This window comes from Penicillium psychrosexuale (genome assembly GCF_028828465.1).
Source record: "Penicillium psychrosexuale strain IBT 29551 chromosome Unknown utg000001l, whole genome shotgun sequence".
NCBI classification, from domain to species: Eukaryota; Fungi; Ascomycota; class Eurotiomycetes; order Eurotiales; family Aspergillaceae; genus Penicillium; species Penicillium psychrosexuale.
This window is the reverse complement of record NW_026643186.1, coordinates 2225567-2241181: the sequence shown is the minus strand read 5'-3', so window position 1 is coordinate 2241181 and position 15615 is coordinate 2225567. Positions and strand designations below refer to the sequence as shown.

At 48.5% G+C, this 15615-nt stretch overlaps 6 protein-coding genes across 6 annotated transcripts; 2 read left to right on the top strand and 4 right to left on the bottom strand.

The window, feature by feature from the left end:
* Positions 1 to 386: 386 nt before the first annotated feature.
* On the bottom strand, positions 387 to 1393 carry N7518_000860 (alpha/beta fold hydrolase; the record flags this gene model as incomplete). The annotated part of the gene is made up of 4 exons (XM_057181788.1): positions 387 to 625; positions 673 to 888; positions 945 to 1229; positions 1291 to 1393. The coding sequence occupies 4 exons, from the start codon at positions 1391 to 1393 to the stop codon at positions 387 to 389; spliced, it is 843 nt and encodes a 280-aa protein (XP_057047138.1).
* A 447-nt stretch (positions 1394 to 1840) lies between these two features.
* Positions 1841 to 3358, top strand: N7518_000859 (uncharacterized protein; the record flags this gene model as incomplete). Its single annotated transcript, XM_057181787.1, has 1 exon — positions 1841 to 3358. One exon carries the CDS (start codon positions 1841 to 1843, stop codon positions 3356 to 3358), a length of 1518 nt encoding a protein of 505 aa, XP_057047137.1.
* A 2007-nt stretch (positions 3359 to 5365) lies between these two features.
* Positions 5366 to 11037, bottom strand: pkhB (putative sensor histidine kinase/response regulator; the record flags this gene model as incomplete). Its single annotated transcript, XM_057181786.1, has 3 exons — positions 5366 to 5659; positions 5716 to 5829; positions 5881 to 11037. 3 exons carry the CDS (start codon positions 11035 to 11037, stop codon positions 5366 to 5368), a joined length of 5565 nt encoding a protein of 1854 aa, XP_057047136.1.
* Positions 11038 to 12643: 1606 nt separating this feature from the next.
* On the bottom strand, positions 12644 to 13576 carry N7518_000857 (uncharacterized protein; the record flags this gene model as incomplete). Its single annotated transcript, XM_057181785.1, has 1 exon — positions 12644 to 13576. The coding sequence occupies one exon, from the start codon at positions 13574 to 13576 to the stop codon at positions 12644 to 12646; it is 933 nt and encodes a 310-aa protein (XP_057047135.1).
* Positions 13577 to 13767: 191 nt separating this feature from the next.
* N7518_000856 (putative FHA domain protein SNIP1) lies at positions 13768 to 14748 on the top strand (the record flags this gene model as incomplete). Its single annotated transcript, XM_057181784.1, has 1 exon — positions 13768 to 14748. One exon carries the CDS (start codon positions 13768 to 13770, stop codon positions 14746 to 14748), a length of 981 nt encoding a protein of 326 aa, XP_057047134.1.
* A 196-nt stretch (positions 14749 to 14944) lies between these two features.
* On the bottom strand, positions 14945 to 15358 carry N7518_000855 (uncharacterized protein; the record flags this gene model as incomplete). The annotated part of the gene is made up of 2 exons (XM_057181783.1): positions 14945 to 15114; positions 15166 to 15358. 2 exons carry the CDS (start codon positions 15356 to 15358, stop codon positions 14945 to 14947), a joined length of 363 nt encoding a protein of 120 aa, XP_057047133.1.
* Between the last annotated feature and the right edge of the window lie 257 nt (positions 15359 to 15615).

Below are 15615 nucleotides of genomic sequence, written 5' to 3'. Positions count from 1 at the left end.
TTTCCCCACTCATGTCTAGAAGTGGATATTATTTTCGGAGGTTGGCCGACGTCTAAGAGGAAATCTGGTTCACTATCCAGCAGTCTCTAACAGTAACGCCATATCAAATTTGCCACTGTCCACTATTTACATGTCCACGGTTGAAAAATCAGCTATGCGAATTCATCGGAGACTCTACTAGGTAGTGACAAAATATATTCACAGAGGTTAGGTATGAACGAGACTTGAAACCCTCTAGAAAGACGTATATCAGGCGCCAATGAAAGGAATGTCGGGAGAGCTTCAGATACAATACAATATATCATAGAACGTAGATATCTTCATTCAGTGGTACTATCTTTTTAAAGCATCAACCTTGCTAAAACATACCGGCTCCAAAAGAAATCTTACGAAAGATGTTTCTCAATGAGTCCGATCACCTCCGCATTCTTCTCTAGATGCACGCTGTGATTGGCATTTTCAATAACCTTCAGCTGCGCTCCTGGAATCCTCGAAGCGATGTCCTTGGACTGTTCCGGTGGGCAAATCCAATCGCGCTCACCCACAATAACCAAAGCTTTCGCCGTGATCAATGGAAGTTGGTCCCTATAATCGAAGAACTTCTCCTGCTTGGAATAGAGGTCATCTTTGCGCGGTCAGCTTCATTCTGTTTGGGGGTTGAGAAAAACTCACTGTGGGACTTTGCATAAAAGACGGTCTCGATGTTGTGCTTCAACGCGAGATCCGGGTCAAAGCTCTCGCTATATAGCGGTGCAGCTGCGTACATGACAAGTCGAAATTCCAGATCGCTCTCGAATTGACCGAATATCTTATCTTTCAGGAAGTTGATGGAAAGATTTGGGGCTCTAGATGCCCTTTGTTCCAGAGTACGGATAGCCGTTTCTTCATCTGCTAAAAGTTAGAAAAGACGCCAGATGTTGCACGAAACTTATAGTAGCACTTACGGTGATGTGAAGGAGCAGTTCCCCGAAGAATCAAATGGGAAACCTGAGACGGATATGTGATTGCATACTGCTGGGCTAGAAATCCCCCAAAACTACCACCACATATGATACAGGGTTGATTAGGTCCAAGAAAATGGCGCCTTAAACCTTCAATATCTTCAACTATTTGATGAAATGTGAAAGGCTCTGTTCGTGAACTTTGACCATGTCCTCGGAAGTCGAATGAAAGTACTCGATACGAGGACGAAAGGGGTGAATATGCTTTGAAATCTGACTTATGGTCGCCTGTTACATTTTATTAGTGACCTTAGAACGTTTGATTCATAGGAGTAGACTGGAGGCTAACCAAAACCTCGCCCACCGTGTAGAGTGATTATCAACGGTGCATCTGCAGGTCCAATTAATCGGTATGCTAACTGGGCGCCATTGATAGAGACGTATTCAACCATTGCGTGTTATAGCAAATATAAAAATGGAGGTAGAGAAACGAGATAGGAATGATCAAACTGAAAATCGATCATCTCCTCCAATATACCGGGGTACTCCAATAGATAATAGTCAAAATAGGAAATTGAGCCGAAGCCGGGGAGAAGTCCAACGCCAAGATTGCCAAGCTTATCTCGTGGTGTCGGCCCCGCCCCGAGAATATTTCTGTAAGAGGAATATTTGAGCGGATCGGCCACTCTATCTCATCTTTGGCACGGAGAGTCCACGCAACAATTAGTTTAAATGTCGTGATAAGGTTGTATATGCTTTTTTTGTTGCAGTTGTTCTAGAATATACAAAGTACTAGTACATTAAAACTCCTCTCTCCCTTATTATAAATGATCTTCTCGTCACAGAAGGGGATCTGAAATCCTTTTTGACGCGTCGGACGTTTGTCTCACAAATCCACAATGACTAAACCAGTCGAAGAGATCGGGGTTCAAAAGCCAATTTCAACTCCTAAAGAATTGGACAGCGACCACTCAGAATTACAACAAGACCGCCATAGCCAAACGGATTCATGTCAGAATCAGTCTGAACCCCCCAAAGGTTGGTTCCACTGGCATGAGCCCGGCACTTCAAAGGCCGACAAAAAGCTCATTTTCAAACTCGACTGGTTCCTTCTGAGCTACAGCTGTCTGTGCTTTTTCATCAAGCAGTTAGATGGAAACAATATATCCAATGCCTACGTCTCCGGCATGCAAGAGGAGCTTGGGTTTGGACCGGGGAATGAACTCAGCTGGATGAACACCTATTTCAACATTGGCGCCATTGTCGGAGGGCCAATCTCAAATATGGCCTTGACCACGATCCGACCGCGGTACTGGCTGCCTGGCTGTCTGCTTACCTGGTCGCTCTTCGTACTGTTCTTGTACAAATGCAACAATGCATCCGCGTTCTACGGTCTTCGGTTCTGTATTGGGTTCTTCGAGTCCGCCGCCTGGCCTGGAATCCAGTACGTCCTTGGGTGTTGGTACCGCCGATCTGAACTCGCGCGCCGAAGTGGTCTCTTCGTCGTGTCCGGTGTCCTGGGACAGATGTTCTCGGGCTACCTGCAAGCAGCACTGTTCAAAGACATGGATGGGAAAGCTGGATTGTCGGCCTGGAGATGGCTTTTCATCTTTGATTTCATCCTCGCCATCCCGGTGGTCATCTATGGCTTTATATTCTACCCCGATACGCCTCACAACACGACGGCCTTCTATCTCTCGGAATGGGAGAGGAATCGCGCTCGCCAGAGAATCGACGAAGAAGGCCGAACTCCCGTGGGAAAATTGGACCACTCTGTCTTCAAGCGCATCTTTTTATCATGGCAATTATATGCTTTTTCCATCGGATACGCATTGTGGTCTCTCACGTGTGGTTCATACGTGATGCAGTTCTTTGGACTTTGGCTTAAATCGCTAAAGACATACACCGTACCTGAGATTAACAGCATCCCTACTTCCATGGGTGCCATCAACTTTTTCTTCATGATCGGTACGGGATATGTCGCCGATAAAATTGGCCGACGAGGACCCGTCTGTTTCGCAGTTGGGTGTCTTCTGACATTCTGCTTTGCTGTTTTCACGGCTTGGCCTTCATCGAATGGATTGAAAATGGCCGCTTTCATTCTTTCCGGCTGCTACGGATGTTATACGCCTCTACTTGCTGGTTGGGTCAATGCGTCATGCGGCGGAGATCAACAACTGCGAGCATTTGTCTTGGCATTTATGGTCAGTCTTGGATCAGCTGTTGTTATTCCCTTCCAGCAGTTGCAGTTCCCTAGTGGACAGGCGCCAAAATTCACCAAGACACACGGCTGGGTTAGTGGGCTGTGTTTTGTTGTGGCATTGAGTCTATGGACTGGGTTTGGAATCGAGATTGTCGAACGGATTATGACACGTGGGAAGCGCAAGGAGAGCCTACCTAAGAAGGAAGATGTATGATGCTGTTGAGCATTTGGAATGTTAATATTGTGATCCGTGAGATATTTTGTTGGTTCAGTAATATATATACATCCTAGACTATTTCAAATCTGTATGACTGACCCGCCCCATTGTTGACTTATAAGTCCTTTTCTTTCACTTTGCTGAGCTTAGAGTCAATAAACAATCCAGCATAAGTAATCTTCTATACAAAACTATGTTTTATATAGAGTGATTTGTTACTCTTGCGGTAGAACTATCCGCCCTATCCCAGCCATCTTATTTAGACCCAACAAGACTACTTCCCATGATGGGATGCAGCGTTTGAGGCGATCCAAATCATACGTTATGCCATTTTCGTAGCTATTGTCTGCCCACTGGTCGTGTGGACCCGCCGTTATTATGCCACGTTTCTCGTCTCAAGGGTGGGGCTAGAAACGAACCAGAGTAGTCAGAGCCTATAGAATGTCTCAGATGAGAGACCCTTTTTTCATAAAACGGCTTTTTGATATGTATATGACATCTACGGAGTATGTGAGTAGAAGTGGCCCATTGAATGATTTTACGTTATAATAAGTCGTGAATGGCCAATTTTTTGCTGTTGAAAGTCAATAGCACCAAAGTCCCCAGTGGTCGCTATGCACTGCGATATCCAGGTAAATCTGAGCACATATCTATCTGCGCTCGAGTTCATAATTCAACACGTTTCTCTATGTTGTAGTACCTGACTGCTTTCGATGAACTAGGCATAGTGCCGGGCATCCTCTTAGGCTCGAGACGTCGGTGGAAATAGGGGAACTCGGGAAGTACCCGGATGGTCGGAGAAGGGGCCACACTTCTCATCCACCATAATGGAGGTAGCGGAGGGGCCGGATTGCTTGTTCACCATAAGGGCGATCGGAAGTGGGTTAAAATTTCTATAAATAGTCAGACGAAGGAAGAGAAAAAGCTACCAGTCAATGTACTTCTTAAGAACGTACGACATGGCATTCACGAGTGGACCCAAGGAACCCAAGGGACAAGACCAAAACTAACCAAACGGACGTCCGGACACCAACCACCGGGATTAACCTCGGCCAAAAGGGCGCGTCCTCGGAGTGGGCTTGATAGTAGTGGCGACAGCGGAGGTAGCTGTTATAACGAGGTTGTGGTTGACAGCTGAATTTCTTACACGCATCTTAGGATGTCGTTGTGGAATATAAACTTCTCATCGGCTCGTGCCAAATTGAAGTATATCAACCACTCCGAGGGAGGCACAAGCGCAATAGGACCAAAGTCCCTAGTAGTCGCTATGCAATGCGACATTGAGCCCTGCGCTATCATTATGCGCATCAGGTAAAGAATAGAAGCAAGTGGCAATTACGATTTCGACTTTGAAAACGCCCTATGGATATAAATAACCCCGAGTAGCCCAATTACCGGGCAGTTTGCTCCATCCACCAACCAAACGCCAAAGCAGAAAGGATAGTAAAACGCAGGCGAAAAGAAAGAGAAAACAGAGACAGAAGTAAAGTGAACAGAGTTGGATTATTAACAAATACAGATCCAGAAAATAGATAGGTGCCATACGCTCATAATCTGGTATCACAAGAATGTAAAGAAAAGGCAAAAAGGAAATCATAAAACAGAAGGGATTTTACTTGCTTGGTAAACCAAAAGCCAAGCAAGAGTTAGTACTGACGCCATGATGCACAGGAGGCAATCTGTACCTGTACAAATGCAAATGTCATAATGGGACTTCCAAAATTGGGAGAATCAGCCCCAAAATGTAAAAGAGCACGCTTCACACGTGTCTAGCGGACTTCCAATGGCTCCCATGTACAATGGACCAAATCCGAAAACACATTTCCGTCCAAATGAATCACCAAAAAGTCACTCCGTGGTCCATCGCAAGGACGTCAAATGCTAGAACCGGAAAGGGAACTGGCTGGCTAGATGTGAATATAAAAAAAAGAATAATAAAACAAAGCAGGCTTTTAAAAAGAAAGAAGGGGGTGAAGAGGGCAGGTAAAGACCCGGGGAAAGTTCCTAGCGGCGAGTGGCTATGGCTTGTTGTTGTTCTGGGCTAAGACGGTCCCGCAGAAGCATCAGTGGGCGACCGGGCTCGAGAAGACCCATCATCATCTTGCCTAATTCGTTGTGTTTGATGGGCTTGGTCACGTAGTCATTGAAACCTGCGCGGGCAGCGTTTTCAATTTGATCTGTCATTGCGTTTGCCGAGAGAGCCATGATTGGAATCTGTGGATAATGGTTCTTTTGCTCCCATTCACGGATCTCTCTACAGGTATCGTAGCCATTCTTGATAGGCATCTGAATATCACACTACCATTCGATGCGGTTAGTTTTGCCGGAGGGAAAGGGTATAAAGTAAGGCTCACGATGATAAGAGAATAGTATCCCGGCTCTTTAGAAAGCACCATGTTAGTGCACTCCAGTCCATTGGATGCAGTCTCCGACATCAGCTTGATCTTGTCCAAATACTTCAGCATAACCTATATATGAGTTAGCAACCAATTCAACGAGGTTCTCATGAATCAACTTACGTCGCGATTGGTTTCGTCGTCTTCGACCAGCAGGATTCGATAACCCTTGTTGCCTAAAACTTCTTTGACCATCTTAGAAACGGTCTTGAAGTTGTTATTGATCTCGCGCGCCATGTCTTGGTTGCGATCCTTGCTCAGCTCACGCTTGCTCTTGGGATCAAAGATCGTTGAGAAAGCAGAAGGTTTGATAGGCTTCGGCACAATGAAAACCTGCTTTCCTGAAGCTGCTAGCTCCTTGACCTGTGAACTAATTTGACGCTTTTGGTAAAGGTCTGAAATGATGACGATGACGGGCGCGGGATTTAAGCCCGGGTCTGACATGTTTTGAATGACCTCCAAGATATCATCAGTTGAAAGATTCAAGACAAGATGTGTACAAGGATGGGCATCGGAAGTAGAGTGCATCACATCTTTCCATTCGTCAACATCATGTAATGCCGTGACCTCGAACGGAATCTCATGAGGGACGATCTGCTCAATGTGCTGCTTTATGGCATGCCGGGAATTTTTGAGCGGACACAGAATTACGATGGAGAAAGGTCCGTGGACAGGCGCAGATACCGGGCCTACTGGTGTATCTGGAGAGGCAGATGCAGGTGACGCTACGCTGACTGGTTCGTCGGGCTTTGTAACGGCAGGTTGGGTTCTTGAACTCGAGACTGCGTCTGCCAGATTCATCAAATCTGTTGTCTGCTCTAATGGAGGTGACAGGGGTGCAGGGCCAATATCTGGAGTCGGGAGGGCAGAGGATGTAACTGAAAACGAGGCAGAAAGTGTGGTGTCAGAGCTTTTGCTGGATGAGTCGGAGTTTCGGGCGGCTAGAGGAGGTGCTTGTGGATAAGAGGTCGTTCTAGACTTTGCCGGTCTTCTTGAAGAGCCTGAACCCTGGCGCATCAATTTGGGCTGCTCAGAGGGGGAAGGTGGCGGAGGTGCATCGACCTTGACGTTAAAAGAGAACTTTGCTCCCTGGCCCTCTTTGCTGCTGGGAGTGAGCTTGCCGCCATGCATTTCGACGAGTTGCTTCGACAGGAAAAGCCCAAGGCCGCTACCAGCATGTTGCTGTGTCCCATTTTCTCCAAGCTGACTGAATCGTTGCATCAGTCGTTCCGCATCCTGAGAGCTGAACCCCTTTCCGGTGTCCACGACCTCAAAGTTCATGTATGCCTGGGTGTCATTGGGATTCGCAGCTGGATCCCGATACATGTCACAGCAGATGTGAATTTCCCCATGCGCAGTGAATTTGACTGCATTTCCGAGAAGGTTGATCAGGACTTGACGAATTCGGAACCGATCTCCAATCACCATTGATGGCAAGTCTTTGCCTATGAGATAGTTGATCTCGAGACCCTTATCGACCGCTCGGGAGGCGATAGTGTCGATTACATCCTCGATCATTGATCGGATATGGAACCAAGATTTGACCATTGTCATCTTGCCAGCTTCGACACGGGAAACATCAAGGATGTTGTCAACTAACTCACGAAGGTTAGTGGAGCTGTTTTGAATGGTATCAAGCATTCGCCTCTGGTCACTGTCAAGCTGCGTATCGAGTATGAACGGAATTGTACCAAGAATGCCATTAAGCGGGGTTCGGATTTCGTGGGACATGTTGCTGAAAAACTTTGTCTTGGACTCCATTTGGTGATTCAACTGTTGCATGGCCTTGTTGAGTTCTCTTTCGAGGTTTTTGCGGTCGTTGATGTCGGTACATGTTCCGTACCAGGAGGCTTCCTCGCTCCCGAAACTGCTAGTCTTGACACGTACTACGCGAACCAGATGCCACCTGAAATCACCACCTCGAGAACGAAGGCGGATCTCGGTAGAATAGAAGACTCGGCCATTCTCATCTTGCTGCAAAGAAGCAATGCCGCGCCTGACAAGTTCGTCAAGAGCTGTTCCGACCATGAACTCATAAGGCCCGCCATCACTTCGTTCCGCGTTCTGAGATGTTTTGTTGAGCGACAGTTCACCACACTTTTCGAGATCGTCAGGATGAACATGTTTAGCGAAGCCGAGGTCATGCGCTTCTTCGAGCGGTTGGCCGGTGTACAGATTCCACTGCTCGTTGACAAATATCAATCCGCGGTTCTCCGTTGCCTCAAACACAATCTGTGGGATCGAATTGGAAAATGCACGATACTTCGCATCAATCGCAAACTTTTCCCTCTCTTGAGTTGCCTCAAGCTCAGCAATATGCTGCTCATGAATGTCGAGAAAAGATCCAATCCAGTAAAGTACCTCTCCTGTTGACGATAGCAGCGGATTGGCCCGGAATATGAACCAGCGATATGCTGATTCATCGTTGAACCTTCGGACCCTCACTCTTTCAGTGAACTGTGCGCCCGTGCGCAGAGCATTAGCCCATTTGGTATGAACATGCTCACTCTCGCTACTATGGATATTTTGCCAAGGATCTCTAAATTTTTGCTCCTGGTGCTGACTTCGTCTGTAAGCATCGAACTTGGAATTTGTCCAAATCACTTCGCCACTCTCGGGTTTTGCCAGGAATAAATGCAAAGGGATCGAATTAAGCATCAGCTGTGCTATCGTGTCAGAGAACGGGCGCGGGAGCTCCCGTTGTAGTTGGGCGTACAACGAGTTCGTAGAGGCATGACGTGATGATTGCTGGGTGGGTGAAAGAACATTGGGCGGTCTGATCTCTTGCAGTGGTGATGCGACGTAGAACGATTGGTCTTGTAGGTTGGTCTCATCGCTGGGGATTGATTTCCAGGCCACTTTGTCGGGAGAAATTGTTGTCCTTGAGTCGATATTGGTGGTCTTAGATCTAAAAAGCCGTGGTCTATTCTGGGATGCATTGTCCCGGACACTTTTGTTTTGCGGGACATTGAAGTAGCTGTCAGCACCTTCTCCGCCCTGTCGTGAAGCCACTCCTGGGGACGGATTTGCGGACCCGAATCCAATATTGCCAAGATCAAATCCCGGTGTCCCCATGGCAGAAATAGTAGGACTGAACTTCACAGACGAACGATCACTAGGGCTATTGGTACTTGCGGACGCGGACATTGGGTTGTTGTTGTCGCCAACGGAGTAGCTGACGTGACCGCTTAGTCCCGCAACAAGCTCAAGCTCACTGCTTGCATCGGAGAAAGTGCCCCCGAGGCCTAAAAGTTGACCATAGCGAGGTGCTTCCATCTTGGATGAGAGTTGTTTTTCAAGCTGGCTATATCGCTGAGCCAAGCAGAAAGAATTTGTCAAATGCGGCATCAGAAGCGAGAGTGATTGTCTGAGGTTAGGAGGATACGGAACGATTGTGCACAACATTGACACAATGGCAACGGGAAATCTCACCGTCGATGAGGACTCCCGGTGAGAGTGACCACCATGTAATAGAGGAATATGGATAACGGTCTTCGACTGATCGATGCCAATAGCCTCAAGTGGAAGATTATTAGAGTAGTCGTGCGAAGGCGGATGCTTGGAGAAAGCTCCTTCATCGACGGCATGGCTTGTGAAGAACGGATTCTGCTCTGCGTGCGTGCGGGGAGCAGGCGATGGAGCAGGGGACTGAGACCACGGAGACTGCGGAACCTGCTCATATTCATCATATTGCTTCAAGCCACGGGCACCGAAGCCTTGCTGCATCGGTACATTCCCCATTCCCCAGCCAACCGGACCATCAACGTCAGGCGTAACTTGAACCATCTCATTTGGACTGTTGGCGGACTCGGTCCAACGCTGCGGATATTGCGCGCTCTCTGCATACTCACGTGTTAAGATGGTGGGACGGGTACGCCCAAATAACTTGACCACGCCTGTACGCTTGATGAGAGGGTCTAGTTCTACCTCCAATGGTCTAGGAATGGGGAACACAGCCTGCCGCATATTGCCGAGGAGACTATTGAGTGATTCGTCTTTGGCTTCGGAGTTCTCCGTCCAATCATCCGTGGATGGCGAGTCTTGAGAAGCGATATGTACGTGCCTTTTCTCGGGCTTGACATTTATCTTCGAAAGTTGTGGTCGGCTGGTAGCGTGAGGGGTGTGGCCTTGGCCTTTATCAAACCCAGCGAATGAGTGGCGGGATAATAAAGATGGTCGAGAAGGTCCAGGCATTCTAGCCTGGTGGACAGTCTCGGTTTTCTGTTGCGAGACGCTTTTGCGTGAGTGGGGTGCCTCAGTTGATGGTCTCTTCTCTATATGACGTGCTTGAAGTTCATGCAACGAGGTATCCACGTTCTGGTTAAATATCGCCTTTTGGCCCCAAGGTACGTTCTCCAAATCGGTCACATCTCCAGGGACAGCGAGTGACACACGCTCAGCCCCGTAATGTGTTTGCAATATATTAATGAGGTTGGACCACCACAATTCGAGTCCCGAATCCGCATTCAACTGAAGTGTCAGGTCATAAAGATCGGGACTGGCAAAATTCGGATCTTCCTGCGTCTGGCTATGATGAGCGGGCAGAAAGGTCGGATGCGGTTCCGACGCTTTTGGTTCTGAGGGTATAGTTTGGTACCCTGGTGTCGAAGAATGGGATTTCTCCGATGGAAGCTTCAGTCTGAATGGTCCACGTCCTATCGGTTCGATTCCCATTTTGGATGGTTTGGTCTGCATGTGTGGAAAGGGATAGGACGGCGTGTATGCTGGTTTGCGATCGGAGGGTGTCTCTATCTGGACACCTCTGATTGTCCCTGCGGAACTTACCGAGCCTGCGGAGGTATGTGAGGTGGTGAATGGGGCTTCCGTTGAGGTATTAGACAATGCACTTGACAAACGTCTCTTTCTTGGGGTATCATTCGAGGGGGCGGAGACGAGCTGATTCTGAGATGAGACTGGTTGGGTTTGCTGCATCTGTTGATATACAAGGAGATCTTCCATCTGCTTTCGCAGTTCCTTGAGGGTATGTGAACTGCGTCCTTGGTCCTCCTGTCGTTCGACTTCCGATCGTGCGTCCTCGGTGATGGGTGTTAGACCAACAACCCGCTCCGTAGAATCGCCGCGCGACAAACGAGACGGGTTGAGAGACGACTTCTCAAGAGCATCTACCCTATCCGCAAGTTCATCCACCAATTTTTGCGACTGGTGACCATGTGGGGGACGGTGACCAGGCGATCTGAGAGGTTGCATAGACACTGCCGGTGGATGTGTCTCTGATGGCGAAGGGAATGGAGAACTCCTCCTACTATACACATCCTCCATTCTCACGCCTCCGCGAGTGGAGGGAAAGGGTATAAGAGGGTATCAATGGTCGTGTGCGAGGTACGGGACCGAACGATGTGAGACGTTTATGGCTTGACCGAAGTCGCAAATGGGAGATCGGGTATTGGTGGGTGGGGTGGTAAGGACGCCAAAGGAAATAAAACAGATTATGCCAAGACTAGAATCTGAAGGTGAGAGTCGGGTCGATTTAGAATAATAGAAGAATGAAGACGACGAAGACGAAGACGAATAAGGTTGAGGCGGTGTATCGAAGGGGGGCGACCGATATTGAGGTGTTCGAGCGAGAAAGGAACAATTTAGGAAACAGGCGTACCCGCCAGGCCCATTGCTTGCATCGATATGGGAGTGGATGGGAGTGGATGAAGGGAAGAAAAAGTGGACTGGGGGCGTGATGATGCACCGGGGGGGGGGGGGGGGGCTAATGACGTAGGAAAAATAAAAACTTGGTGGCTTTTTTCTTATAAACGGTTATTTCCTTCATATGGTTTGCAGATATTATATTCCATAATGTGTCTTGCAGTGTTCAAAAGCTGACCTTTTCAGCTACTTTGATTTCCTCGTTCTCATAGATATTGGAAGTCGACCCTGTTCGTCAGCCAAAAAAAGCCGATATGACGTAGCCCTAGTTGTACCTGGATTACCGGGATTGCGGTAAACGGCAGCCAAGTCCAAGTCTCTCTCCCTTAGTCCTTATTACCTGGGAAACGAGCTTGAAATATTTATGAACTACTTGTATTTTATGAACTATTCGCAGGCTAGGCAGCCTAGGCATCCGCAGGACCCAATGGGCATATCCATGGGGTATTTGGGTGTCTGCCGTAATAGAATCACATTCAAAAAGCGACTCGTGGAACGTCCAAATCGAAGGAGAAGCTCTTGCGGTCTAGACCAGAGAATTCAAACCCCCTATCCCCCTTGATCAGCCTCTGATTTATGGGGAATGGGGTATCATAGAGGTCGGATGCATTGTCACGCCTTGTTGCAGATGCCTAACCCTGGGAACGAGAAGATCGACCCGCCGACGTCAACGGGGCTCCTGTGGCGCCAAATCGGCTCGATGGGGGAAGGATTAGTGCATGGACGGTCAAGCCCCCCTTTTCCGGAGGATATTCTATTCACGAAATAACTAGTCTGGGGTCTGCAATACTTTATTTCGATATATATTGGGAGTAATATTGCAGCATTTTGCAAATCTCAGATGGTCAGGATGGTCAGCTGAGATTCTCCTGTCCTATTTAGAACAATACACACATTCCGTTCTTCAGGGCTGGCTCCCGTATCTGCAGTCTAGACTCTCTAACTATATGCAGTTACCCCGTGCGGCGCTATAACTAGCCGGTTTCATATATGTTCTAGTTAACTATAAATCCTGAAATCTCTGTTCTTCCACCGTGGTAGAATTTTAAAGTAGCTATTATTAGGCCAAAACCCTTTGAAATTGAGATTTAGTGAAATGTACTTCCCGACAGTCGAGTAATATGTCCAGTATGACCTAAGTACAAGTGCATGCGAGTCTCCAGGACTACAATCAGTGCTTATGAAAATATAACAACCCATATAAAAGGAACGCCATGCAATCATATCCTCATCTACCAGAGAGTTCCGGGAATTCCGACTCCAAGTTCAAGTCCACGGACTGTACAGGCTCTCGGTTATCGCTACCGACATCGGAGGACTCATCCAAACCACTCCGAGGATTCAACTCCCTTTGATAAATCGGCTGTTCGATATCCTTCAAACCCGACCCCGTGGGGTCTCTCCGAATGAGGAAGCCCTGCACGCGCGCATCATTTGAATTCATCTGTTTGACGGTGCTGTCTCTACGGTCCCGTAGGACGCGCGCCGACTTCTCGTTGACCTCACGTAGCCGATCAGTGTAGCCAGAATTCATCTGGCTGATCCAGGATGCTTGAAGGGCGCCCGCAAACAGCACCAAGAGGATTACAAGCCGAGAGAAGGTGCGCTGGTCGACAACATGCTGCTGCGGCCCTTGGTGGCGGTTATGCCAGTCCTCCCAATCTTCCCATGTGGCATTCGCGTAGATATTCGGTCCATGGGAGTTGCGGTCCATTGTAGTATCCAGTCCCGCGTGGATCCAGCCAGTGCCATTTCGATCATAGGCCGCTCGTTTGATCGGATCAGAAAGGAGATCATGTGCATCAACCACAATTCGGTAGCGCTGCAATCGGCTTTCAGCGGTTAATTGATTGAAGAGAGGATGGTCATGGAGAGGTCGGTCGGGGTGGTAGATCTTAACGAGGTCATAGTAATTTCTTTTCGAATACTTCCCGGTGCGGGGTAAATTCAAGACATCATAGGGGGTGAAAGATGGATTGCTCGGCCATGAGTAGTTCTGGTGTGGGAACTCTGTTGCGGTGGCATAGTTCCTGCTTTTGTATGGTGCCTGCAGTCTATAGCTTGGAGAGATTCTGGTCTTGAAACGAGGAAGCGGTAAGACCGTAGTCGAGTTCAAAAGTCGCAGGCTTTCGCCAAGAAAAGGATTGATCGTCTTGAACATTTTCACATGGTGTCATTTTAATGTGCACGTCGAAATCTCCGTTGCGCTGATGTCGTAAGTTATCGTGAGGGTCAAGTGGAGTGGCGGCTTCGGGGCTGGTCACGTGTATGTAGTTTTTGGAGCTTAACCAAAGATCTCCAACTTTTTGATCTACGCTTGTCTATTTCTACAGTCACATTGCAACAGCAACAATGGCCGAGTCCAACGACGACCGCTGCCGGCGCTCCACGAACTCACCCTCGGATCAGACCCATGAACGCCGACGACGAGATGCGCCCCGAGACGACTATTCGAGTTCAAGACGACGTGGTGAAGACCGCCGGAGCTCTCGTCAGGACAGCCCTCGACGGAGATCATCCCGTAGTCCATCTGAAAGGACCAGCGTCCGAAGTGATCGTGATCGTGATCGTGATCGTGATCGGCCTCGTCGCGAGCGCAGAGAGCGATCAACAAGCTCAGCTGGCGAAGACCGCCGCAGACACAGACACCGCAGCCATCGACACCGTGATACCCGCCACGAAGACGAAGGACGAGTGTCTCGAAGGCATCGAGATGCGCGATCACGCTCTCGCTCACCGCGAAAATCATGCAGCCCCTCACCGCGAGCATTGGAACGACGCGGCCCCCTCCCCTCACAGTCCGACGCATTCACCGACGTGGCAAACCCTTCAGATGCACCAGCGCCAGAAAAACAAAAGCCAAACTTCAACGCTACTGGGAGACTCGCAGCCGAAAGCAATACAATTGTCCAGGGTGGTACGAAAATAGTCTTGAAATACCATGAGCCTCCAGAGGCGCGCAAGCCACCCGCCAAGGAAGCCTGGCGCATGTATGTGTTCAAAGGGCAAGACTTGCTAGAAACGGTTGAATTGAGTGAACGCAGTTGCTGGCTGGTCGGTCGCGAGCGACTGGTGGTAGACTTCCCACTCGACCATCCCAGCTGCTCGAAGCAGCATGCAGTGCTACAATTCCGATTTGTTGAAAAGCGCAATGAATACGGTGATCGCATCGGCAAGGTCAAGCCTTATCTTATTGATCTTGAGAGTGCGAATGGATCGAGCGTTAATGGAGAGACCATCCCTGGTGGTCGCTACGTGGAAGTCATGGACAAGGACGTAATTCGCTTCGGCCTGAGCTCGCGCGAATACGTCCTCATGCTGCCTCCCAGTTGAGTGAAGCTTTCAGCTTGGTTTAAAGCATTAAAGCGCTACGGGTACAACAATTTCGATGAACGGAATATGACAATAATATTACAAGTCGGATCATAATTGATGCAAGCTTAACCTAGTTTTTGCGGGCAGACAAGGTCAAATCCTTTATCAATGCGGCACTTGGTCTCCTTCACTACCCTTCCATCTGGCCCATCACCTACTTTCTCAGTGCTTCTTCTGCCTTGCTCTTGCCCTTGTCTGCATACTGGGCCGCCTCGCCCTTCGCCTCTTCTCCCTTTTCCTTTGCTTGCTTGGCCCCGCCGCTAACAGCATCCTTAATCTTGTGGGCGGCTTTCTCTGTGGGCAAATTCATGTTAGCATCAGTCTCTGCACATTGAATCAAAGTCATATAGATCAATGATCACATTGAAGACATACCACCCGTGTTGATGCCCTTGACTGCTGCATCAGAAACAGTCCGGTCGGCTTTCTTCAATGTCTCCTTTGTCGCATCGACAGGTCCCTTGTTGCATGGTGCCGTAGCTGAGATGGAGCGAATGGCCTGGAAGCCAGGTGCGGTCTGTACCGCCACCCGGGTTCTGAGGAGAGGAGCGAATCGTGCTGCAGACATGTTTATAGTGTGGTGGAAGTTTGGAATAATTGATGAAATTATTGTTGGTTTTCCCCGGATCAGTACAAAGTAACTTGTTTAAATAGGTTTGGAGCTTTGAAATGTACTTGATTTCTACTTGGTTGCCCCCAGCTGTTAGTTGGTTTGGAGACGTCATGAGTATGTAGCCCAGCTCTTACGTCGATTGACGGTCAGTTGGTCCTCCAAACAGGTTATGTATTCCGTTTGATTCGGTGACTGGATTTCATACCTGTATA